General features: G+C 37.6%; 1 protein-coding gene across 1 annotated transcript in view; it reads right to left on the bottom strand.

Annotated features, from left to right (window-relative positions):
- The window catches only part of NAALADL2 (N-acetylated alpha-linked acidic dipeptidase like 2), a gene marked incomplete at both ends in the record, with an annotated part of 311,905 nt that overhangs the window by 114,143 nt on the left and 169,780 nt on the right, over positions 1 to 27,982 (bottom strand). Inside the window, one exon of the mRNA XM_082287835.1 lies at positions 24,329 to 24,479. Coding sequence (XP_082143961.1) covers positions 24,329 to 24,479 — 151 coding nt within the window. The remainder of the gene's footprint in view (positions 1 to 24,328; positions 24,480 to 27,982) is intronic.

Here is a 27,982-nt window from a genome sequence, read left to right on the forward strand (position 1 = left end):
TTAGTGCCATGGTTTAGTTGACAAGGTGGGGAATGGTCAGAGGTTGGACTCCGTGATCCTGGAGGTCTTTTCCAAACTAACTGATCCTGTGACTCTATGAACTAAGGCAGAATGATGGCACAGATACCTACAGACTATTATGGCCTGCAAACACATGGATGTGCTCACACACACCCCCACACCAAGCCTGGGTCGCATGAAACGGAGAACTCTCAGCTGCCACTGATGTGCTTCTGGAGAGCACAGTCTGGGCATCAACCTCACCTGTCAGCAGAGTTCACAAGCTCTGATGTGCTGTTGTATTGACACAAACCTCACCCACGATTTTTTTTCAATGAGAAAGGCACAGCATCACCCTCCTACATCACTTAATCATTACTGCAAAGTTCATTCGGCATTTGTGTTAAAATATGTTTGCTAATCCAGCCCTCAGTGTTGCCTATATTCTGATTCTATTCACTGTCACAGTTCCATGGTTTTTTTTGCCTGAAGTTACTCAAAGGCACACAGAGCTGGTGAGCCAGCACCACAGCTCTACTGTAGGTAGTAGATGTTTGAACTCTATCATATGGATAGGTAAAAGGCCCAAGAAATACACAGAAATATGGTTCACTGAAAGAAACACTACTAAAAAGAACACATGAGCTATTGCAACAACATGAGTTAAAGAAGTTATTTTCATGAAAGGAATGTGTCACAAGTAATCATCACTTCCATTTCATTTTGTCTCCTTCTCAGTACTGGTAGAAATAAGTAGATGCCACATTTGTAAATTCAATTGGCACTGTTTTGCTGAAGTGACAGATGATTCATGTTGTGATTGCCTCTACACCATGTAGCACCATTCTTTATTGTCACAGGTACTGTATTTCATGCAAGAGTGCAAACTAGCATTTGCAGTTTTATAATAAACCATTTCCTGTCAATAGTGCTGTAAGAAAGTTGCAATTTGCCCTCAAGTATCTGTTTTCTGCTCAGAAACAAATATTTACAGCCACTCAAAGATCAAATATGATTTTCCTATGCAGTCAACACTCCATTCTCAAACCTGGTGCATAAGGGCACTTCAGTGAGACAGAACTGGCTGAGCAGTTGAGTTGTCCACCACTGCTCATTATAAGGCAAAAATTCAAATACCCCTTTACACAATTTCAGGCTACCAGTTTTACTGCCTGCAGTTCAACTGCAGTAAACAAGTCTAATATTTAACTAATAACAGACCAGAGGGCAAAACCACTATTTTAGCCTGTAAGTGGAGCTGATCTTTTCTACTGTGCTTTTACTTCATTTGTGGCTTTTGCACAAAGAGCAATACAATAATTATGTGGAAAAGGTATTTAATGCTGTGAAACAAGCAAAAATTTACTACATGAAAAAGCACGAGCTATTGCTTTGCTACAACTCTATTTTAATTAAAATTAAATTTTTGTCAATTTTGGTTTAATCTGGTTAAGCAATTCAGAGTCCTGATTATCTCTAAAAATGAACTGAAAATGTAGCTCAGAATGAAGCATGAAGAGGGCACTTGAAAGATAGTCCATTATTTTCCTGACAGCCACAGTCATCAATGCTGAGTGAAGCCAGCTGCTGAGAAAATGATAAATACATTTAACTAAGTAGACACATATATGTATAAAGGACTGCTGCTTGCACTGATTTGATAGAAAACACAGAAATGAAGGAAAATACTTCTTTAAAAAAACCACAGCCCCTTGATTCATTTCTCATAAAAATCCAATCCTACTTATAAGTAGAGTTGAAAAAGTGGCACTGACTCTTGGAAAGTGTTAATGGGCTAAGAGAAAACACAGAGAAAGGAAACCTGAAACAATCAATCACCCAAATTATTTAATATATTAATATGAATTTGCTATAGGCTATCATTTATCTTCCTTACAGAATGCTGTTGTACATATAATTAGATAGTATTAGACCTGTATTGATGAAACTTCATATATCTATAAACCTATATAATTTAATGACAAAATTAGATTTTTTTACATATGCAAATTTGTTTAAATAATAATCTTCCCATCAGAGCTTATTGAGCAGAATAAGGTATTGCCTTAGATTAATTGGTTTAATTATACATGCTTAAAAATTTATTCAATACTTCCCTGTCTCCTACTGTAAGTAAGTAAGTATTTCAAATTTTGCTAGTTAACCTGTAGCTTAAGTGTGTTCCCTCTATGAAAGGTGGTGTTTTTCTACCACTGCTTGGAAATGTTGCTCTTAAGTGTTGGTTCCCTATATTCTGGCTACTGAATTATAAAATGAAACCATTTTCTTCTGTTCCTAGAAAGTCTTAGTCAACACAACACAAACCTCTGTAAGTAACCACCAATATAACTCAATTACTCCTGTGGGTTTTTTTGAATCCTTAACTTGAATTCCTTTATATTGATGAGCTCTTTAGACTCTGCATGGAATCACATTTTTCAAGCTGTAACTAAAAATGTGTTCTATAAAGGATATGTATCTCATGCCCAGCGTTGATATTAGAAAGTCATTCCACTTATATCATAACGTTCTTAAAATCACCTTTGCACTGTTTCTCAGAGGCTTTGGAATAAATTTGTGGGGTTTTTTTGAGAAGTATTGTTAGTCACATTCAGTGTGCATGGAATTTACATTAGGAACCTCAGTACCCAAAGGCTCTGCTTCCCATGAAGTATTTCTAAAGAGAATTCATTGAGACAAAGAAGAAAATGAAACTGTTATTTAACTCTGTACTCAGGGCAGCTCCTGAAGGACATGACTGATGTAAAAGAACTCCCGCAAGGTAAGAAAGTCTGTACTGCATCGTCCCTAATCCACTTCTTAACCATAAACACACTGAAATACACAGATGGCCCCTTTTGCACAAACTGCCTCAAACCTCTCTGTTCCCTGCAGCAGAAACTATTTTTATTTTTATTATTATAGATTATGTATTTTTATTATGGTCAGATAACTTGACAGTTTCAACAACAGCCAACTACCTGAATCAGAGCTGGCAGCCAGCAGCTGGAAATTTCCTCAGATCAGAAAAGCACATAGTCCATTGAATAATCAAGAGTCTGAAATAATTAAGACTAATTTCTGAAGCTCTGAGTGCCTCTTTAGAGCAACTTCTATAAATACAAACCCCTCATTAGCTCAAGTTTGCTCCATGAAGTTCTACACCAAGCATACTTCCAGCTGTGGTGCTTCCTGTCTGTGTAAGTTTAAAAAGAACAGTGAAAGCTACACCAGAGGATTCCCACAGGCTGGCACACACAGCCAATCTATATGGAACACACCCACGATTAATAACCTGGAGGTATTCATTTAAAATACAAAATACTAGAAAAATTCATTCAGAAGCACTGCAGAAGCACCAATGACAATGAAGACACAATGAATTCCCAGTTCATACTCTAAAATTAATTATGAGCTGGGTGGCACAATTATTTGGCTTGGATTATGTATGAAATCAATCTTGCAATTACAATTGATTGGATTATTCTGCCCTAAAATTTCACAGAAATATTTCTGATAAATAGTGTACATGTGTCTTGAAATGGCAAGAAGAAATTAAACTACAGGTACTATGAATTAGTTATTGTGGTGTTGGCCTTCTTCAAACTGCTCTGGCAATTCTTTAAACATGCCTATTTTAATTTTTTTTAAATTAAGGAAAATACACAATATTATGGTAAAGAGGTAAGTCACACTATGGCTTTGTGAAAAGTAAAGCTGCCTCTTCTAAGACAAGGACTTGGCATTAAATGAACTCTGAGAAGTCTCCTCTCAAATCACAGATTGATACAACTACTCTAATTACCTCAACTTAATAATTAGTGATAACTCACTAGACAAATAATAATATTAGTCAAACCCTAGAGCAAATACCATTACAATAACATTTTTGGCAGCTACCAAAAATGGTCTTTGTGTGCTAAGAGTAAAGCTGAGGCAACTTGATTGGAATTGCATTCATTTAATTGACCTATCCATAATTATGACAGTGACTTAAAGAACATGAAGTAATAAAAGAGAAAAACGTATCTACAAACTTTTCAATTTTCCTGAAAATCCTCAAGAGATTGAAGTCAGTAAACCAACCTTGCAAGTCCCCAGTTCAACAAAAAACAATATATCTCTATTTACTGCTCTGCTCAGGTTCATTACAAGGGAGTGATATTATTACAGGCTGTAAGAAATGTGCCAGATTCAGATTTATAAAACAACCAAACCAGGTTAAAAAGGCTCCCAGTAAATCCATTTGTCATTGAACTACCTGATATGTATTAAACTATACACCAAGCTTGATCAACAGAAAGGCTGATGTCAATATAATATAAAATGCAGGGAAAATCAGATTGCCCAAGGATTACATCTCAGGAAAGTGGTCAAGGAGGAGATGTAGACAGAAATGTCTGTTAACATTGAATCTTAAATCACAGTGAGAGAATCTCTGTAGTGTCTCACAGCTAGAAAGAGTGTGTGTGCACTAGAGCAGGATGATGTATTTAATCCCAATGATTTTTTAAGTAAATAATACTTTAAAAAGAAAGTCAAGAAGATATCTATGGATCCACATCACCAGAAGGCAAAGCTGGAACTTGGTACTTAACCCAACTCACACGTGACCTGTTCCTGCCATGGCTGTTAAGTGGAAGGAGAACCTCAAACAAATTCTGGCAACATTTTCACCACGAGTAATCCAGCATCTACAGAATTCAGCCTTCCAAAGAACTCTGCATTTAGTATCTAATACTAAGGATTAGCACACAGCTCCCCTAGATTCATCTGTAAGATAAATTCTGGAAGGTGTCTGTAACTGTGCCTAGGACACAAAAATAAAGACATCAAGATTTCCAGGGAAGCTGCGACTTTTAGTGAATATGGATTAGAAATGCACTGCAGGAAGAGTGAGTTCTGTATTCCATGGAACTGCAGCTAGAACATGGATTAACATAAATGGATTATCGCACTCTATAATCATATGAATGAGTTTTTAAGTAAAGTCCAGGGTTGAGTCAAGCTTAGCTATTTGACAACCTGGCTAATAGAAAACATACGGACAGTGGAGACTTCTATACATTCATGCCTTCTGCAGTTTAAAGTCTAATCTAAAAGCTCTCTTAAAAGCATTTTATTCAAGTAATGACAGCAGAAATTGTTGTCAAAGCTTTTACAATGGTAAACACCTGCAGGAAAGGAATTCAAGATTTCAAAAGCAGTGCAAGTTTCCAATTAATTTCCCTTCAAAGACAAATCATCCAGACCTACCTTAAAGTGTGTAGTAGTCATCATCCTGTTTGCCATGTGTTCAATTTAGAAGGAACTTTTCTTTAAATAAATAAATAAAAATCAGATTACATAACCTCCCTGTAATAGCTACAGTTCCTTACACGTCACATAAGAAATGTTTTCCTAATTTACCTCATAGAAAGATTTTTTCCTCTGTTCTCCCTTTCCTAGTGAAAGGCTGTCAAGCTCTCAGAGTTTCAACCCAAAGTCTCTCAATAATTCATCATCCCTTGCTTACTTCAGGAGTACTAAATGGCACATAAATTTACAAGATAACTCTTGATGAGCATCTGACCCCAAATATAAACATTCTATTACACATTAAGATAATGTTTCTTTTCCAGGTATTACTGTACAACCTTGTGTTACAAGATCTATATAACCTGAATGTATGTTCAGTCACAGGATCACATCATTTATTAATGTAAAGTGACTGCAGTAAAATGGTGATAGCTTAGATAGAATTTGAACTGAAGAAATGTTCAAATTAACATTATCAGGTCAACATACTAAAAACACAACTGAAAGTATGTTGTTTAGCCTAAAATATTTCAAGGAATGTTTCTTCTCAAAAGGTATTTTAGCCTTCAATGAAATAAGGACTTTAAAAACGATTTTCTGAAACAGAGGCTGAGTTGCTAATCCTATTTCAAAACCTTGAGTTAAATATCTTTATGTGGTGCTCTGTGTGTAGGTAATTACTCTGTGTTTGATACTCATGCAAGAACTTCACTATATTTTTAACATTATTAACTCCAGTGAGTTATAATACAATTATAAATATGTTTGGTACTTCCAAAATCCAACTTCTTTTCAGGTTGCTTTCAAATGGCAGGTTTGCTGAGTAAAGCTGGAATTGTTAATTATTTTGCAATACTGTGCATAGTGACATACTGGTAATTACTCACACTAGATCTATGTGTGGTTTTGAAGCAGGATTTCAAGCAATCAGGTGCTAATGCGCAGTGCTAAAATACTTTCCTACGATATCTGTGTCCATTATTAGGATGAATTACCAAACAGTTGCTGTTTTCTGGGGTTTTTTTGTTTTTGTTTTTTTTTTTTTTTCCCAGTGTAATTTTACTGAAATATAAAGGACTTGAATAAAATACAATTTAGTTACAGACATCATTTGATGCTCGATGTTTTTAAAGATCTTCATCAGACAATCTGTTCTAAAATTCACACACTCAGAAGACACTGAAGCATCCATTATGCACTTATTAATTAACACACTTAATTATTCATTAATAGAAAATACCAAATGCTGCTGATATTGAAGCAATTTTTTTTTTCATTCCCAGGAGAAGCGGAATAATGTCTCTCAGACATCAAAATTATTGCAGACTAATACCATCACTGGTCCTTATGTGGTCAAGAGCTATATATACCCTCCTCATAAATAGGCAGGGTTCTTAATGAATAGTTTATCGATAAAAAACAGTTCCAATGGCTAAACAGGAACATGGCAAGGTGTTCAAATACTGCCCAAAGTGTGAGATGCAGGTCTCTACAGCTGCTCCTTCCTAAAGCAAGGGATTGAGTTTATCTTGAACCAGCACATCACCACTACCAGCTGTAACAGTCCCTTTCCTCCATCACCTGAGTTAAACAGCTCTGAATAAAAACATCCAATTTACAAAAACAACTCAGAGAGATTTTTTGCACAAGTATAAAATACAAGTTACATGGAGATTAACAAAAGAATTACTGCTCTTGCATTACAAAAAACATTTAACTATATAAAAATTGTCTTTTCCTTCGTAATAAATACATATATTTGGATAGTAGTTCACCTCTAGAACAGTATTAATAGTATTATTTCTTCAAAACAGGAATAATATTCATTGAATATAAAAGTAAATGCAGATCAAAGTAGCAGGAATAGCAGGAAAAGCTGGCCAGTTCTACAGAATCCTCCTGTTCACAACTCAAGATTCTCTTTCAAGCAACTGTGGGGCTTAGTCTGCAATCCCTAACAAGCAATGGACAGTAAATAGCAAAATGTTGTTCATACTGACAGGCTAAAATGAGCCTTCTCTCCCTCATGTCTTCAAAATGGTTACTGGAAAAAAGTTTTAAACACAAACAAGAAAGCAGAATAAGGAAAGGCAAAATTCAGCTTAAATTTTGCCTGCTCAGAGAGAGACTAATTTAGACAGCAGTTTGCCTGCTAACGAGATCAAAGGAGTTGAGCCAGGTCTTAGAGATCACTATCCCTTCCTGAAGTAAATACTGCAGGCCCCACCAAGGTGTGGATGGATGGATGCAGTGTGAAATATTTTACACTGCTCATGGTGAAATGTGTGCATCAAAAATCAGTCAACTACAGAGAAAATAGTGCTAGAGCATTAAATTAAAAAAAAAAAAAAATCAAATATAGCTGGTTTAGTGTATCTATCAACAGCTTCTTCAAAGAGAAAAGCATGAGTTCCCTCTGTATTTAAGTGAGATTTTACTAAATCTGCTCAGGAAATAGTATCTAATTCAAAGGAAAGACAGGCCCTGTATGATAATAGAGAAAATAATATAATCAGAGGTAATGACAGTGGAGAAGGATGTGTGGACATGCATTGGCAAATTGAATTAATTCCCAAACACCCAACTTCAAATCATTTTCTGAAATGCTGTTGCACCAGCTACATAGATGTGACATTTTTTATCTCTATTAACTTGACCTTGCGGCAACTCAGAGGTGGAAAATTCTGACAGAATTCTGACTCTAAAGTCAACAGCAAATGCCTAAGAACTTTAAAATGCCCAGAACTTTAGACTGTATCTCCAGTTATAGGAACCTCTGCATTATTTTTATCCTAAAAATGAAATGACAGGTCCTTCCTGAACTTTTTACTTCATAGATTAATCTTTATTGACTAAGAAGTTAGTCTTTTTCAGTTTTCACTAAACAGAATAAAATAACCTTTGCAAACACTGTTTATATGTAACACAATTGGGTTTTCCAGACATAAGAAGAAGCATATCATCTCATGTCAATTTGGAACAAAAAACTTCATTCACTCTTCAGTATGAATTTGGGCTTCTACAAAATGCAATCCAGTTTTCCAGTGAGAACATAAGGACTTGAATATATCAGATCAATTAAAAGGACTTCCAGTAAACACCTCAACCCTCCTAAAGTGGAAAATTTTGCCTTAAAAATTTTTAACAGAAGGCAAGAAAATTTTAAGTATAAAATTACCATACTCTTGATTTAGCTTCCTGCATAGAGTGTGTAGAGATTTGGAGTCAATTTCTCATCCTTGAAGTGAAGTAGTAAAGGGCAACAAAGATTAAAGTGAGGAAGAAAAGAACTTGAGTTGTCAATATTATGTTGGTACAAATATATGGAAAAACACATGCCCTTGACATGCTGTAACGTGCACCATTGTCAGGACTAATCTGTAAATACATTTAAAAGCACTCATTAATTATCAAGCTTTCCAGGATTATCTAGGATGTCCAGTATTAATAATATCCTGTGGAACAAGTACACCCACTAGCTCTACTCTTTTATTAAATCTAAGAAAACCAAAAATATATAGACATGATTCTGAAGGGCATCTTTTAAGTAGTAATAATGAAAATAAAAGAAGTATCCAAAGCATACATATAACCTGTTTTCTACGCAAAATTGGCTGCTGTACCCTCACACACACACAAATAAGTTTTCATCCTGAATAAGCAGCGTGAATCCCCTGTGTGAGGTCCATTCACAGCTCAGTTACTCAAGCACACAAAGTCTCAGCTGGACTATTGTTCCAACTGCAAGCCCCCACACTAAAAAATCCAGCAGTTGGGTAAAACATAACAAAGGAACTGAAAAAAGGTGAGGAGGATGTAATCTATAGCAAGCATTTAACAGTGGGAACATTATTGTTTTCTTTATCAACACAAAAATAAAAGACCCTAGATGATAATGCAAAGAAAATGACTGATGGAAGCATAAGAAAAGCACACCATCAATGGAACACAGAAGTCACTGGCCTGATATTCTCAGCCCTGACATTTTGCCTGACATTTCTGGAACAGCTTAAGCTTTCCTTCCACGGGAGTTAGGCATTTCCCTCCTCGCTTTAGTACAAGTGAGTTCAGAGGTGAACTGAACTTCTTTTCTGGATGAGCAAGTCAGTCTCTGCAATTAGAACATTAAGAGTCTCTGGTTGAGAACAATTTACTGAATAAAGCTTAGTTTTTGCAAATTGCACATGCAAGATGTTGCACAGCTACCAGCCTCAATCAGATCAATGGACTGAAGAGTCATCAGCATTTTTTAGGAAGCACTCCATAACAACTGGAGCATCGTTATCTACCAGTACTGGGAAGGCAGTATCAGACAGCAATGTTAGAAGCTGCAACATGTATTTCCTCCAAGACACTCCCTCCAGAAGTGACTTCTACAGTATGAGACAGAGGACAGCACCAAGGAAGGGAGAACCTGAAGCAGAAGTAGGTAAGATTGCTATACACTACCTAAACATACTGGAGCACTAATTGCCCATTTGTACTTCTAATTGCTCTCACACTCAAATCACCACAGGCAGGAGTACTCAAATTAGCACCCACACCCAGTCAGAAATGCAATGTATGGGCACAATTACGGTTAGAACAAGAAAGGTAATTCAGCTGCAAAAGTGCTCCTTCAAGCCTTAAATGATACCGAATATTGCATAGTAAACTCTAGTGCAGTTTAGTAGAAGCTAAAAATAAGCCATCCTTTTCATCACTGAAATTTAAGGCCAAAACCTCTTTCTTCTACCTTATTTAAGACTGGATACATGAAAAAATTCATCAGCTTTTAGCTAAAGGGAAATCCATGTTTTCATATTTGGAACAGAAACAAGCTCACATCAAAATCTAGTCCAGTACACATTAGTGCCTCAGGTCTGTATCTGATGTTTTATGGGTATTTATTTAAACATTAGTTTATTTTATTCCCTCTGCTTTATTCCTTGTTTTTCTCTTTTTTTCCTGGCAGTATAAGAATTTCAACATGAGTTTAAATTCAGCATCACAAATGACAGATACAACACACATTTGAGTTTGAGGCAATTTCTATTACAATAATTACTAAAATATTAAACCTCTCTCCTCTATAAATATTTTTAGTAAACTACAACCAATAAATCTGCAATGATATCTGTGTCATGAGGTCATCTCTTACAGCTCATTTACCTTCAAAAAATGACAGAAATGGTGAGGTTGGAAAGGATCCTCCCAAGGTCATCTAGTCCAACCTCCCTGCTCAAGCAGGGTTCCCCAGAGCACGTGACTCAGGATTGTGTCTAAACAGCTTTGGAAAAATCTGTATTTTAAGGTAAACTATTTTAAAAATTTCTTTTCATTAATCAGACAAAGCATTATTATTGTAATTTTCACTAAATGCATTCATGTCTTTACGTTCACACAGCAAATAAACCAAAAGGAGTGCAAAAGAAAAGCAGCATATTCTAATGGGCAAAATAATGAATCCAGGAATCAGTGTGTGTCTCTTCAGCTAACTTTATGGTTGGGAAGGACATTTTACCTCTGTGCATTTCCCTGCACAACTCATAAAACAGGAACAGTAATGTCTCTTCTGTTCAGGAATTCTAAATCTCAATATTTGTTCTTTAAACATGTGACAACCAATAATTAAGCATTCAACTTGTCAGAAAAATAACATGAAAAAGTCAATAAATGCCCAAAGTAGGTTTTTTTTCTTTACTTGCAAAGTTTCCTAGATAAACTGTGTATAAAATGCACATCAATTTGCTATGCAGGTTATCCATCAGCCTTTACAAGTTGTTTTTTTTTTTTTTTTTTAAGAGACTAAGAAACAATAATTCCAACAATTTAATTCTTCAGTGAACAAGCAGTAGGTGACTGGAGTCTTACTGGAAGACAGGGAATCTGGGTATTGCAAAGTCATGTTTACCAAGTGAAAACCAATTCTGCCTTCTTTTCATGCCCAATTTTTGGGATGTCAGTGCATTAGCTCAGCTATGAGTAGTACAGCTTTGCTGGACTATCAGACCCAGCTTAAGCAAAGCAGCTGTAAACATTTGTGTGTCTGCAGATCCTGACATACAGAACTGATACACATTGATACACAAGTAATCTGGTATTTCAGAAAACCCAGGTGATGAATCTGACTGTCAGAAAACTACTTTAACCACGAGAATTTGTCTCAGCCAGAGCAATACAGTTGAAAGTGGAAATTTCCATGGCTCTGAGCAACTTTCCTGTGCCCAAAGTCTTGAGCAACAAAATGAACAAAGCAAGCACTACTTCCAGGAGTGACAATTTTCTTTCCTGTTGAGATACTAACTCTGAACACCACATGGTGACTGTGGCACCTACCAGAACAGTGTGATGGTCACTGTAGATTATCTCCCAGAAAATCTCCCTGCAGCTTTGCATGAACCCTGCCCCATGAGAGAATCATCAAGGTTTTTGTGATGTTGCAGCAGATAATACAAACACTACTGGACCTCAAGGTTTCTTTCAGTCTTTTTGTCATAATTTCTCAAAACCACTGGATCCATCCCCTAATCAGATGGCGTGACTCCTTCAGCACTCTCAAAAACTGCTTATGAACTACCAGGACCATTCCTTAAAGTCAGGGAAAAAACTAGAATCATTAAGAGTTACAGAGTATGTCAGATAACTGACTAATGTATTTCTCACGTATCAGGAACCTCTTAATAAAAACTCTAAAATTAGATTTGATACTGTCATCTTCCTCACTGCACAGCGCCACGTGAAAAATCTTCTTTAATGTCTGCAATGTACAGGCTGTAACAATATAAGTACCCACATTTCATCCACCCAGTTCTCTCTTTAAAGTTAAAGCACACAGAAAACATTCACTGCTTCTTCCCATTCTGACAATTACTGCTATTTTTGTCCTTTAGATTGGGACACGAATGAATACTTGCCATTGTTGTAATTGCCTGAGATGGACATGTTAAATCAGGTGAATCAGTCACTTCTCCCATTGCCAATTACAACAGGTGTCACAGAAGTTCTCCCCTATTTTAATTTAAATGGCTGCATACCACCAACACACAAAGCACCTTCTTTGTCCTCACAAAGACTGAAGTTCTGAGACTATGGATCAGGAGTGAAGACCAGGAAATTAATCACATGGCACAGCTGATAATAACAGTTGATTCAAATAATACAATATAATAGTTGATTTAAACAACAACAAAAAAAGCTGAGTTTCAGTTAAAATGATCATCTCATTCTGTTGATTAATGTTTTGGGTCAGAATTTAAATGTGGAGATAACTGTGCAGTTCAGGCCATGCTTCTTCTATTTAGTCCCGTGTTTTGTTTCCCTTCCAATCACACAGACACCTTTCCCAAAAATGCTGCAGACATACAGCACTTTCCAGCTGGTCTGTAAGGGAGATACTGGAAGGTATAACAGCTCTGGGGCTTTCTGGCTTCATGCCACAGTCCCCAGGTTCTTTCAGGCCATCCTGTCAGAGCTCACTTATACTGTTACTTTATCTTAATACCTGTGTCAGGAAAAATCCGGCTGTCAGGCTGAATTTATTCAAAATTGTGTCCCTTGATCACAGAATCACAGTTCAGGCTGGAAAGGACCTCTGGCCCAAGCTGGTCAAAGCAGTGTCAGATCCAGAAGCTCAGGACCAGCTTTTTGGGTATCTTCTCTGGGAAACAAACTCTCCATGCAATCTGTTCCAGTGTCTGCCCACCCAACAGTAAATCTGGTGTTCACAGTACTCAAATATTCAACACACAGTGAAACCAAAGAACATAACAATGAAAAATGAAAGATAGGGTTTTTCTCATCCTAAGGCACAACAAAGCATTAAGATGTCTGTTCACAAGCTGACCCATGGTGAGGTGTGCATGCCAGGAGAGGAACATCCTACAAAATCACAGCCCTTTCCTGCAAGTTTCAGTTGTCCTTTTGTGCTGTAAGAGAACCATCAGGGAACAGTTTTTGTAGCAGCTTCTATGAATAGAAACTCCTGTCTAATTTTCCTTTTATTCTATGAAGCTGAAGGAGCAGTTGAGACAAAGTATTCTAATAAACATAAGTCCTGTAGAAACAAATCAGAAAGAACCTGACCCAAAAACAGGAGAGACATTAAAATTCAAGAATGATCTTGGCTAGGATCACAGAGATTTTAACTTCGAAATGAGTATAGATTTGTGTAGCTAAAAATTACTTTATCAAGATTTATGTTACAATTTGTAAGTCTCTTGCAGTATTTCTACATATGCTTTAGGATTTGTAAATCTATTACAGGATTTGCAATTCAACTTGTCATCTTACAAAGCAAACGAGAGATGTACCTAAATCTTATCTTAAAGCACTGATTCCTAAATCAGCGCTTCAGAGTTCACAATTACAGGTCCATTGGGGAAATCAGAGGATAAACCCAGACTCTAAAAACACAGACGTATTTTGTTTAAGATAAAATTGCCAGAAACTCAAACAATAAAACTGAACCTGTAACTTCTGGAGAACATTGTTGATCAGACTGCTGCTCCTGCCTAAGTCCTTTAAGCACAGCAATTTACTAGGCTTTGGTGTGTCGTACTAAAAACCAAAAATTACGTAAAAAGCATGAGCAATGCCTAGCAGTTGTGCCACCTACTTAAAATCCATGCATGTTTTCTTGATTTGTGTTCTGTTTTGGAATTTAATTTATGTATAAGACAGCAGTGAAAGCTGCAATTTTAGGCAGCACACTTCCTCCAGTATCTTGATGCTCAGAAAGTAATGCTTTCACTTAAAAACCAGGATATGCAATGAAAAAAGAGGTAAGAGCATCTAACAACCTAAGATGATTCCAAAGTAAAATTAATCAGAGTCAGAGTTAGTTAGTACCTATATTTTTTGGTACTACTGAATTTCATGGCATCCACCCAGTCCCTTAAAAAAAAAAACCCCAAAAACCAAAAATACTTCTATGAAATGACCCAGATAACATTTATACAACTCTCCTTACGTTAGCCACCTGATCTTAGCTCAAGACATTTTCCACTCATGCTATCTTTGCAAGGCCTATATTCTCTTTCTGGGGAACTTCAGAAACATTCCTCAAGAAAGCCCATGTCAGGTGCTGTATCTCATTATTCAGTGGATTAGCAGCACATACCATTGCTGGCTCAGAGAAGTATTTTGCCTCTGACCAGCAAGATAAATCTAATGCAGAAGTTTTTGGGTGGGAGTAGAGTAACCTAAAAGGGAATTAATTCTTAGTTTTACCTCATCTTTACACCTATGTTACTACTAAAGTAAGCAAAATGGATTTTATACTATGCAAAAATTACTACAACCCAAGTTGCAACTGCAAAAGGCTTGGCAATGTGTGGTTCAGCTCTTCCAGAGTATGCAAAATACTGCTGAAAATCCCTTGCAGTCATGGATTAAACTAGGCTTAAAAGAAATCACACAGTGGACTAGCTGAAAGACCACTGATGCTTGGAAATCAAGAAAAAAGTCAACAAACCTAAGCATTTTAAAACATGAGTAAGCCAGCTGTTCTAAAATTAGTCTCTTTGTTAGGAGCATTATACCAAAAAGGAACAGACTGTCACCAGGTTTCAGCTTTAGCTGACAGCTACTACAAGAAAAAAAAAATTCCCTCCCAATTAGGCAGCACAAGCTGCTTAATTTGTTCATTATATATTTTGCAAAGGGTGGTCCCTATAGCACAATATTTTAAATAAATATGCAAATCATTATATTATTATTCTGAAAGATCTACGACTTCAACGAGGTTTTAAATAACCCAAGAGGTGTCACTCTTTCTTTTTTTTTCATTAACTCAATAGACCCACCTGTCAGCTATGCAAAATTACTGTGTAAGTATTGGAAGTTACACACACTTTGTGCAAATGCTTTTCTTAATTGAAATCGAAACAGTTCTTGAAGTTTCAAAGGTTTATTAAAATCATTCTCATTACCTGGTTTTGCCCATGAAAAACATGTCAGATAAACAAAAGCCTCTGCCAGCAAACTGACTGTTTCTCACTCTGGCATTTTACCCATCACAGAGCAAATATTGACTGGCACCCCTGCATACAAGACAATCCAAGAGCACCAAAGAAACCAGCGTAGTGAGCTGCCTCCTTGTCAGAGACACTTTCTCACTTTCATAAAATTCTCTTGTATTGCACAGCTGACCCTTGGCCACCTCTGAGTGTTTTTATCCAGTACCATCCCCTTCCCTAAATGAAGCTTCCATGTTTCCACAGAGCAAACATCACAGCATTCTAAATTGTTTCTGTAGAAGAAAGGAAAGAACACATTTGAATCCAACCCGATGCGGTCTCTTACAGAAAGGAGTCTTGCACTTTGTACCAGCAACAGTAAATTCATCTAAGGCCCCTCAAGCAGGAAGTCCCCACACCCCCAGTTACACTGAGTGAACTTTGGCAACTTGTCTACAGTGGCTCATAACATCACACCTAAAAACCATCCAGGCAGAGGAAACTCCACTCATCCATGGATCACCACTGGACATGATTCCTCACTTCTTTCCCATCCAAATGTATTTTCCAAGGCTACATTCTGCCATACCTAAGGAACCTTCATCACCCAAACTGCAGCAACAAGTGTAGCTTGTGATACTGAGCAGCATGACAGAGGGGAAAAAAAGAGATTAAGAGACCACTAGTGAGAGGAAGATGTAAATTCACTCATCAAGGTAAGCCAGGGCCTGGGAACCCTGAGTGAGGAGGGAGCTCGTGGATGTCACACTGAGGCCATAAAGATCTTACAAAGTTCACAGTGATGGGAAGACATTCACAAAGACATGATGAAAGCAAATATCACTTCTATCACCTTCATTAAGGTGGATCTGGTATCAACCATCAGTTGCTTTGAAGGTGCCATAGCAAATAATCTTGGAAATAATTTCCAAAACTAAGAAGGACGAGAAGATCACTGGGAGTGGTATGAAGCTGACTCAGGGATTGGACTTAAGGAGAATCTGAGAGACATGGAATTGTTTATTCTTGAGCACAGAAGACTTGTGGGGAATCTTATCTGTGTGTAAATAATTGATGGGCATGTGGAAGACTGGAGCCAGATTATTCTCTGGTGGTGTTCAGGGAATGGAGGAGGGGCAACAGGCAGAAAGTGAAATATAGGAAATTCCCCTTAACGTAAAAGAAAAAAAAAAGTCCATTTTATGGTGAGAGTAATCAAGGACTCAGAGGTTGTACATGTGCTTGGAGATGCTGAAAACCCAGCTGGAAAATGAACCATGAAACTTGCTCTACGTGACTCTGCTTTGAGCAGCTGGTTGGTCCTTCAGCAATCCCTTGTTGGTCCACAGGGCCCCTTTCAAGCTCAACTACCGTGTGATTCTTTTCTCCTGCGATCTCTTTACTGACATCAGGATCAGGGATATCCCAGGCACTCCATGATCCACCACGCCCTGGAGCAGACTGTCACTAAATCAACCCCCTTCTTCATCTATTTACATGGTTCTGACCACTTTTGATGAAAATCCACTGTTTACCCTGCTGTCCCATAAGCTTCCTTCACCACTCATGATGCCCTTTGCAAACCAACTACACCCTCACAAGAGACTCCTCTCTTTCCCACCCATACCACCTCTTCCCAGTTCCCCTGGGCAGAGCATTTTTCTGTCTCTGAAGGAAAAAAACAACAAAAACCAACAAAACCATCTTTGAGAAGTACAAGAAAAATGCTTTGGAAAATTGGTCAAACCCAAAGTACAGTGAATTACTCATGTCCTTTAGAGCTCTGAAAATCAATACTATATAATATTTATATATAATAAAGCACACGTTTCTGCAACAATGAAGAATTTTCCACATCTCCATTTCAAGATGATTAGGTTTTCTTCTGGGGGAGTTCCTACCTGTCTGAAAGTAGGAAGAGGTGCTATTATCTTTTTTACGCAGCTGCTGGATGTGGTAAAGCAGTGGGCTGGAACAGAGATCAAGTCAAATTAAAGATGGTTTGGTTTAGTCTGGCTTTCAGTATTAAAGCTGCACTAGGAAAAAATTCAATTATAAAACTAATTATATCTTTAATTGCTTAAACAATCAGCCAGCTGACTTTATGGCACTCTTGCTACTGTGCAGGTGCACTTGCAGGTGTTGACTGCAATATATAAGAGTTACATTGTGGTATCCCAACATAAACACAGCACTGGCAGGATAAAATACCACGGTAATGCAGACATCTGAAAATGTATGGGAAAGGTGGCCAAGCTTTATAAGGAAACACAACTCTTTTATGTAAATATGTATCTATATAATCTGCTTTATCTTCTGTGAGGGGCATCTAACCTGCTTTACAGTCATTCTGGTTCTGACTTTTTTCCTCTTTGGACAGAATTATTGGTTGAATCTGACCAGAGTTTGCACTTTGAGACAGTCCTGTTTCTGGCAATTACAGCACCACCAATAATTACGTATAGAAAATAACCTAGAAGAAATGCCCATCTTTTCCTCCGACAGGTCATCTTAGCAGCATGCTTGAATAAAAATCTTCTTCAAAAACTTGCTTTGTAAATACAAAATCAACTAGAAAAAGGCACAACTTACAGTGAATTGACTGTAATTGACTGGGTCCAAAAGGTTCAAATTGTTCAACCACATAACTCTTTTATCTCTTCCCTATATTTAAAAAATTCCATTTTTTAAAACATTTAAAACGGAAATTAGCATCTCAAAATCTCCCTTTGGCATACAAAACTAAATTAACACTATAAACCACTAAATTCAGCTTAAATTCACAAAAGCATTCTGCCAGCCAGCACTTCTTTTAGTGGAACTTAACCCTTATTTGAAAAATTAACAGCTTGTTTTAAATCTAAACTGCCTTAACAGTCTCATTTAGAGGGAATCTTTTTAGAATGTACAATATATCACCTGCAACAGAAGAAGGTGATAATCAGGCTCAACTATTAGAAGAAAAGAAGGCATAGGACACTGATGTTGTTTTACTGTAATACTAAAACAGGAGTTTTGGAGCCTACAAAACCAAGAAAAAACACACTAATGCCAGAGAAGGGTGTTAAGTACCAAATAACTGGCCACAGAGCATGTGGTCTATAAAACTGGCCTCAAGCTGACAGTTCAGAGCCTTTTTGATTCTGAAAATGGGTTGTTATATATAACAACATGAGAAAATGGACAACAATCCACCGCTCTGCCTTTGCAAACCAAAACTTTCCTCATCCATACATAAATAAATAGAAGTTTTTCCTCAAATCCTGTCTTGAGACTCTGCCTCTTAATCCTATTCCTATACACAGCCAGGAGTCATATATGGGAGTGCAAGGGGGTCCTCAAAAAACCTTCCCAATGCCATAAAAAGGAACCTCCCATCCCAAATTTGTGTGAAGACAACAGATTTCAACCAGACTCTGCAGGAGCAGATTCCAAGGCACCAGCTGGATTCACTGCCATGCAGTGATGTTTGCTGTTTTGTGAGAACACCATAAATTAACTCACTTGCACAAATCATGCTGGGCTGAAATATGCCAGTAAAGTTATGGCAGGACTTGTTTCAATCATGATTGCACGAAAGATTTAAATATTCTGAATTCACTTGCAAGTTGGGTAGCTTCAAAAGTCTAATCTGGACTCCATTTAAAATGTTATTTTTGCTGGATGAGAGAAAAAGCAGCCTCACTGGAAAACATTCTGTAGTGAGTCACAGCTGTTTAGTAGTAGTTGGAAACTGTCTGAAATGCCAAAAACATTGAGAAGTCCTCTGCAACTTCCAAGGCATCAGGAAGAATTTAGTCATTATGTTTTCCACTCAGCTAATTCTGCAGCATAGGAAGTGCTGATTTGTTGTTTTCAAATAATCTGGTCTTCATCACTTGTACATTCCAGTTCTTTTATAAATTCAAAACTTTTAATAACTTTCTGTTTGGAACTGAGAAAAGTTTTGACCATATGTTTCATGATGGCATTTGCAAAAGTCAAATGATCAAAACATTGCTAGCAAGCTATTCCAGTACCATTGCCAGTGATTTCTCCTGTTTTCTAATACTTGAATTAATAAAATCACAATGTTTTTAATTAAAATTTGCTTCCAAGAAAAACATTATAGGCAGCTTAGTAGAAAATAAAGTGATATCCACACACTCAAAACTGTGATCCTAAAGTATCTTGATGTCCAACTAATTCTCTCAGTTTTAAATACATGTAAACCTAACTGAAAGCCAGACAGGAGGAAAAACTAAAACCCACAAATCCAAAAATCTCAGAGCATGTAATTTGGCTAACATAGAAATTTAGTTGCTTCATTGTATCCTGAAAACTCTCAAGAGGCAGATCATGGATTTAGATACTCTTGAACTATTAGTGCTACAGATATTATTGAAAATCTGCTGAAATTATTACATACTGCATTCACTATTCAAAGGCCAGTATTTTTCAAAAATTTAGCTCTCTATTGCATTAGCACTGATTTTTGTTCATACAGAAAATAACACAGTATATCAGAGAGAGCAGTGTAGTTGGTCTGATTAAAACTCTGTGGGTTTTTTATGGCAACCACTGAAATTATGTCCTAAGTCCAAAATAAAATGATCAAGAATACATGTAGACATACATACAACACACACCTAAACTATAACACGACACTTTAGCTTTTCTTTCTCCTCAGCTTCAGTCTGTCCTCAAGGAAAATCAAAGAACAGTACACAGAAGCCTGACTGTAGACAGTCATTTTACAACAAATTATCTTTATATTTCATTTATCTGATGTTATTAGCAGAAAGCAAACACAAATTTTGAAAAAAGAAAAGAAAAGAATTATTCCCAGAATCATTTCCACAGCTGCAGAGGCAAGCATAGAAATACATTCTTGTGACTGTGTTTTGTTCTCAAAAAGAACAGACAAAGCAGGGCTGAGGACATCCTGTAAGAAGTCATGATGATTTATAACAAACCATTTTAGAACATATGTTGCATATGCATGGTTAAAACCATTACACAGTGCTCTATTTTCCAGCTAACTTCTGCTCAGCTGGTGGCTTCAGAGGAGTAAAATATCATGGAGTGAAGGACAGAAAGGACAAACTCAGATATTAAGCAGGGCACACCCAAACCTACAGAATCACAGGGCTGACTGAAAACAAAGCAGGCACACACTTCCACCCCAGCAAGTACCTGCATATCCACATTCCAAGCAGTGGCAGCAGTTCCCCGTGTTTGCTGTAGGAGCTGCCTAAGCTCAGTTAAGGAATGGCACATTTCTAAAGAGGTAAATGTCATGGGATTTTTATGGTGAATATTTGGCGTTTAACTTTTGTTGAACACGGTGTGGTGGGTAAACCTTGGCCAGCTCCCAGACACCTACCCAGCCATGCTCTCATTATCCCTATTCCACAGGGTAAGAGGGAAGTAAGATGGAAAAGATCAGGGTAAAGACGGAGAGATTACTTACCAATTACCACCACGGGCAAAAGAGCGTCAGCAACCGCCAGTTAAAATGGATTTGGAAAGTGAGAAAACCAAAAATATTAGAACAGCACTGTCACCCTGCCCTTTTCCAGGCTTAATTTCACTCCCCTGCCTGTCCAGCATCCTTGTCCCTTCTTTAAATACATTTTCAGAGGCATCACTGACTTTGCTGATGGTCTGAGCTGTGGCCTGGAGCGGACCAACACTTTACCAATCCTTGCCTTCCTTGTCCCTTCCTCTGAAATCAAATCCTATTAGCAATGTTTGAGGAATGCTCATGCCAGTTCTTCTGTCTGAATAATGTCCACTATTCACAATTCTAGGGACACCGTGCATTTCCCCTGTCACTGATTTTTTCACCCAAATTCCTGTAATATGGCTCACATGACCAGCTGTTAACAATGACCTGAACCATGCATGACTTCCAAGCAGACCCCTTTTTCTTACTGTTACAACCTCTACATAACAATTCCCTAAAACTACATCACACTTGAAACTCCAGCTGATACCATAAGATGGTATTTTACAGCTGTTCTATTTCAGCATTTTTAAGCTTGCAGTATTTTCTATGATGCCATCTGAACTCTTCCTGAAATAATTTCTATTCCCCCTCTGCACAGATAGGGATTCTATTATGAGGCACCTTATCTCATGGGTAGGGTTCTTAGTGCTTATCACAATGCCACTTTTCTATTTACATAGTAGGATTGACAAATAGATTCTATCCATATTTTTGTTTACTGAGCCATTTCCTGTGTGGAAACAAATTTGATTTGAAACAGCTCTGGAGTCTAGCAATGGAGAAATCTAATATGTGCCTGCCATACGAAGGTGGATGAAAAGAAGTACACCAGTCAAAAAGTCAAAATGGAAAGACAAAAGTAGATGGGGAAGTTTTACACTATTCTCCTAAACTTTATTTTCAAGACAATTTTTGCTACACAAGTCTCTTATTTCCCTCCCAAGCCTCTTAATCCTGTATGTTTAATTCCTTGAGTTCCACCCCCTGGATCTATTTCATTTCAAAAGGAGGAACACAGAAGAAAGATTTCTAAAAATGAAGGACACTAGTCTTTGGCAGTCAGAACCACAGACAGAACTGATGCTCACAAAGGCTCATATGATTGTTTCAGGACTGACAGAATTATGATTGGAAGAGTCTTAAGAACAGAAGAACTGAATTATGAAACAGAGCTGCAGAAACTTTCACATAAGTACTTTTCAGTTCTCCTTCTCATCCTTACTTTTTCCCCTTTGTTAAACAGAGATCAATAAAATCATTCTACTTGTAGGTAGTTGGCATCTCAAACCCATCCTCAAGCTATTTCTATGCATTCAAGATGATTCATATGCAGAACTGCAGCATTTAATCTTCATGAAACAGAAAATGTGAGCTGAAACCTCAGGAGAACTCCAAAATTCTCTCTGAACTATTACATAAATCCCATTTTAAAATGTTGTCAACTTTGAGAAGAGATCTGTAAATTATACCACTTGCTGAAGACTTTCTTTTCTAGGAAAAAACTGAGGCATTCCAATACTCTGATACCACAGAGAAATTTGTTTTCAGACCACAAGAACGTGAGAAACACAGGCAGCAGCATGAAAATCCAAGTTTCCTACCTTTTATTCACCAAGTAAAAGACTAGCTTTGGATCACTCATCTTACCAGGACTTTCCCAGTAAAAGGGAGAATGCTGGTAGGAGCAGCCTCGAGACTGTGATAGTAACAGTTCTGGCAAAGTGTGAAGTGCAGATGGTGTCAAAGATATGCCAATAACTTAAGCAGGAGCTTCCAATAAAATCTCTTGTAGTGCTTATTACACTCTGTGAATCAAAGTGAAAGGGGCAGCCCAGGCTCTTTGGCTCTTTTATTCCACACGTAGGCGGTTTAACTACTGTACATCCAAGTGCATCCCCCAGGGAAAAGCCTGCACTCCAGAAGAATTTGTGTCTGTCCCAGGCATGAGTTACCTCTAAGCAAGTCTCCAGAGAAGGAAAATCATCATCAGAAACACAGAAATTACTTCCATCTGATCTACCTCCCAGTGACAGAACCATACAAAAGGGTTTTCTCAAGTATTCCTTTGAGCTCCTTCCAGCTCATCATGGCATTCAATGATCAAAATATAAATGACCTTAAACACGATAACCTGCTCCTGCTTATGAATGCTGCTCAGAGATTTAAAACCACAGACAAGCCACACTAAGGCTTCCACCACAAACCAGCAATGCACTTGTAACACCATTGTCCATATAATTAAGCTTCTCTTTCCCAAACTAGAGACTGGAATGCACACTGCAGATGAGATGATTTACTGACAGAAAACTAACACATAAGGTTTAGACACTGAAGTGGCATCTTCATGTTGGTGTATCTGTTTTAATTAGCTTTACTTTTCATGTAGGGTAAATAAAACATTAAGGAGTCAGCCAGACAGAGACACCACAAACTGTTTTTCAAATGGCTCCATGAAATGAGCAAGAATAAAGCTTGAAGAGTGTTATATTTACCTCTGTAGCTCCCAGGGCACTTTTAAGAACACTGGGTCAGGTACACTGAGACACTGAGAAAATGTGCAATTTCTTTCCCACTGAGCTGTCATGGCATTCATGCTGTGAATAGCTAACACCCTTCTTTGACAACCAGGCAAATATTTCTATTTTCTGCCATTCTAGGCATGAAGTATCTCCACACTGCCTCAGTTGATTTAGTGCCAATTCAAGTCAAACTTTAGATGTCTGAGTCAGTAACCGGACAAAATACTCTTGATGAAGCCTTGTCACAAACTCATAGACTGCTGCTTAATACATTTCCAAATAGTTAGATAGTAAAAACAGCTGTAAAAGTTGCAGAGAAGCAGAACACACATTCACTGAACTGCCAGAATGGAGATTTAAGTAGCACATACAAGTCAAATATGCTGCTGGTTCTATTTATCGTTCACATTGATTCAAAAAGAAACCCACATAAAATTATATAAGACAGTGTTGTTCCTTGAGACTATGCTGTTCCTTGAAATCAAGTCTGTATTTGCCATCTTTCAAAAATACATGTATTTAGAGAAGCATAATTAATAACCAAGTCTATCTGGGCAAGGCTAAATGAACACATCCTGTTCAAGTGATAGTAGCACACAGATACTATAAACATTATTTTTTCTTAAAACTTTTAAAATATAATTGACTAATTACATTTCACTTGCACATATCGACCAAAAATTTTCATTTCTGATACTATGAAAGAGGAAGACAGGATGAAGGGAGTAATTCTTTCCGTGGGGACAGATCCTGTGGAAAATTCTCAGGAACCACTGGATCAGTTACTTCACAGTTTGGGGTTTGTTCATGAGATAAGAATAAGCAGGTAGTAATAATGGTTCAGTGTGTAAATACTCAAACACAAAACACGATAAACTATTCAGAGTGCAGACTTTGTGCCAAGAGCTTAAAGCACTTTTGAGACTGGATTCCATCCTTTAAGCCATGCTGCATTACACAGCGTTTCCTTACTCAGAGCCTCTATTTCCAGCAGGATTTGGTTTAGTGCTTTTACTCCCATACCTACAATCTTCAGATAATTAAAATGCCCATTAAGTGAATAAGCCCTGACCAGTACTTACCAATACTGGCATAACCAGGTGTGGATGGATCTCCTCCGCTGTTCAAGGAGACCATAAAAGCTTTATCAGCAAGGTCTGCAGTCTTTGGTAGGTCACAAGGATCAGTGTAAAGGAGAACACCACCAAACCCTGCATCTTCCAGCAGAGAAAGCTGAGGGAACAAAGCAACAGAGGTGATCATTAACAACAACAGTGTTAAAACACATTATTATTTTTTAAATTACTGCTGAGATAGAGGCTTTGCCATGCACCACGTTCTCACTATACAAAGGTGCAGTGCCAATGAGCTTGTAGCACCTTAACAGGTTTTCACATGATATAAACACCACCTTGAAAATGCCTCGGTTTTGAAAATAATATCACTAACACATCTTGAGTTGGCCTCTCATATTTTCCATCTCTAAGATGTTCTTGCTTATTTTATCTCTTGAAGGACATAGTCCACACTGGATGTTTGCATACACTGCTATCAGTCTTGCACAGGATTTCTGTAACACAGTTACTCTTCAGTTAAGAGAGAAAACAGGAGTTTACAGAACATTAAAAAAAATTAAATTAAAAACTCCAGTCCATCTTACCCAAATGCTGGGATCTGCCTGCTGTCAGACAAACAGCTTTTATTTTGTCTCATTAGAACATCAAAGTTTGAGTTGGAACTGGTAATTAGAGTTTCCAAAAATCCACCAGATCTGGGCCAGAATATCAGTGAAACTTCCCCAAAGTCAAGGGCAAAAGCATCCAATTGCCATAACTTGCAGCAGCTTTTTTGACTGGAAAACCTCAGGTTTTTTCTTTCATAGAGAACTGAAAAATAAGTGGATTTTATTCCAAAACAGAAGAAATCGAACGGTAACGTGGCAAATGCTCCCATGAAATGAGATGACCTTTCTGTGTAATGCTCTGCATATTTGGAATTGACTGAAGACTACTCAGTGATAAAAAGCTATATTAATTTTTCAGACAGAAGTAATTTCAGTAAATTCAGGAATTTAAGGATTATCTTACTATTCACCGAGCTGCTTTAGTGATGACTTCCCAAATGTCTCCAAATGGTCTGAAGAATGACTGCAGGTATATGATGTTTCTACATAAATCTCATTTCACAGGAACCTGAGAACTTGTTACTAGACCTTGGTTTCTCAGTTCAATTGTCCTCCTCCTTCCATATTTTAGACCCTTCATTTTTTTCCTGTGTATGTATATATATAATTTTCAATTTATCTCCTAGCTGCTGGTATTAAGGAATGTTTATGCACAGCTCTTTGTGGCTTTACAAATATGTAAATTACATGAATATATGGCATTCAGTTTGAGCCTCATAAGCATTTGGTGTTCAGTTCTGCTTTACTCGACAGCTAAGACAGAAAAAAAATAAAAATAGCAGCCTACTATTTGTCATATTATAAAAATAGCAACCTACTATTTGCCATTCCTGTAAGTAAATATATCTAATATTGTGATTTGCTAAGATTTTGAGACTTGTCTGAATTCAGATAAGCAGATGCAAGTTGAACCTGTGAGTCACTTAATCTTACCTATCTTATTCAAACAAGCAATCCATAGATGAAAAGGGATTCTTTGAGAGAACTCTAGTCAGATGAACAGGAGAGTGAGAGAAGGTGATTAGCTCAGATGCTTAAGAATGTATTGCAGACCTTAAACACAGTGCAGGAATAGGGCTTTCCCAAATGGTAGGTTCATTTATTATTGTTTTGTTCTGTTTCCAATTCATGCTCATATTCAGATATTCAGACAGGATTTGATTGCACAAAAAACAGGGTGGGAGAACCAGGGACACATCATAGCTAAATGATGTAAAAGGCAGGATTTAAAATAACAAGTGTCTTTTCCTGCCTCCATATCCAGTATCTTTTTATTAATCCCTGGTTTATTAAGTAGCACTCAAGACAGGAAATACAGATGGTTTTGGGTTTTTTTAAGACAGTTTTAAAACTTTGTACTTAAAAAAAAACCCCAAAAAACTATTAAATCCCTCAGTTTTACTGAGGGGAAAGTAACTACACGTCTGTTGTTCCCAAAGTGCAGCAACCACTGCTGCCATGGCTACAATCTCTAGTAAGAAGTTGTGTTGCACATGCGAAATTACAAAACAGCTTTCAGACTCCAGCTATAATTGCTGCTTTTTAACTTTACAACAGTGACAGCACAATTATATCAACAATAAATGTGCATTATTGATTCCATTTTCATCTTAAATAAATCAACACTTTACCAGACATAAATTGTCCAAGCACAAAGAAGCCAAAGGTTCTGCACATTTTTTTACAAGGTAGATGATTGTAGATTAATTCCTTCAGGTAAAACAGTGTACATCTATTCAAATCAATGGATTATTTTAGATTGCAAAATCATCCAACAGCAAAATCTGCTCCTTATGATTTTGGATGTATGCATTGTCCCTCTCCCAAAGTCAGAACAAACTGGAAACAGCAGAACCCTTGATAAAACAAGATGCAGTGCTTGCTGTTAACCCTTTAGTTATTTATGGCTGCTTGAGTCCTCAGTTTTTAGAGTTACTTTAAAAAATGTAACTGTTTCAATTCAGTATATTAAATGACCCCATAAAGCATTCTGGACTCAATTTAATCTAATATGAGACACTTGCTGCTTTATCAAAGGCTCTGTCGTGTACCTGGGGACAGATTAGCCTTGTAAACTCTACACACCATCAGGCACCATTAAATTTAAAGATGATATGGCTTAAGCAGTGAAAAGACAGATCGCAACAGTCTACAGAACTAAGTTTGGCTCTAAAGGGAAAACTCAAAGCTGCTTGTCCATTTTAACTGCACTATCTCTGAGATGTGGCAGTGGAAACACTTACCTTTTGCACTGACACACAGGTGACAGAGACCAGGTCTCTGCTGCACATTTCAGACAAGCTTTACTGTGGGACTTTGGCCAGGAACCTACTGAAAGTTACTGGGTCTGAAATAAGCAAGTTGAGCATGACTATTTGCTGGGGAGAAAGAAAAGAAGGAACAAGAAACAGGGGCCCACTATCTTTCATAGGTGGCTTTAATGTGTTTAGCTCACCTGAGGCTAGTGTGAACTTGAATGAACACTTAAATGGGGGTTATATTAATGATCTGAACACAGGAACAAACCTAATCTAGAGAACAGACTACAGCTTCTGTGAATCTTAATCTGCAGAAGAGCTGCCCTTCGATGACTGGTGATAGCAGGGAAGCAATGCAGCAGCTACTGGTCTCAAGCTGTATTTGTTATCTTCCACCTGAGTGCAAAGTCTGAGTTTCTGAAGATCTTTTCCCTTGGTCTCTTCTTCTCAGCTGAGACCATCCTTGCACCTTGCAAGCACCAAACAGCACAAGACCAATCAAGTAACCAGTCTTCATTATTTTCCAGGGACTACACTCGACTGGTTACCTGCTCAGAGCCTCAGAAAGGTAAAAACAGACTGAGGCACGGAGCTGTTCCAGCGGTACCCTGGCTTCCCAGCAGAAAATAAAGCGTGACTGGAGCAGCACTACTCTGATGTTCTGTGCATGGGAGCCACATCTGGGGTTGAGTTTAAGCTGTCATTTCATGGGCAGAGAGCGGAAAATCACATCACACTTGGGTCTCACCTGGATTGCAGTAACTATGAGAGCAGAGACAGCTGAGAAAGTTTCC

This window comes from Coloeus monedula, assembly GCF_965178545.1.
Source record: "Coloeus monedula genome assembly, chromosome: 10".
NCBI classification, from domain to species: Eukaryota; Metazoa; Chordata; class Aves; order Passeriformes; family Corvidae; genus Coloeus; species Coloeus monedula.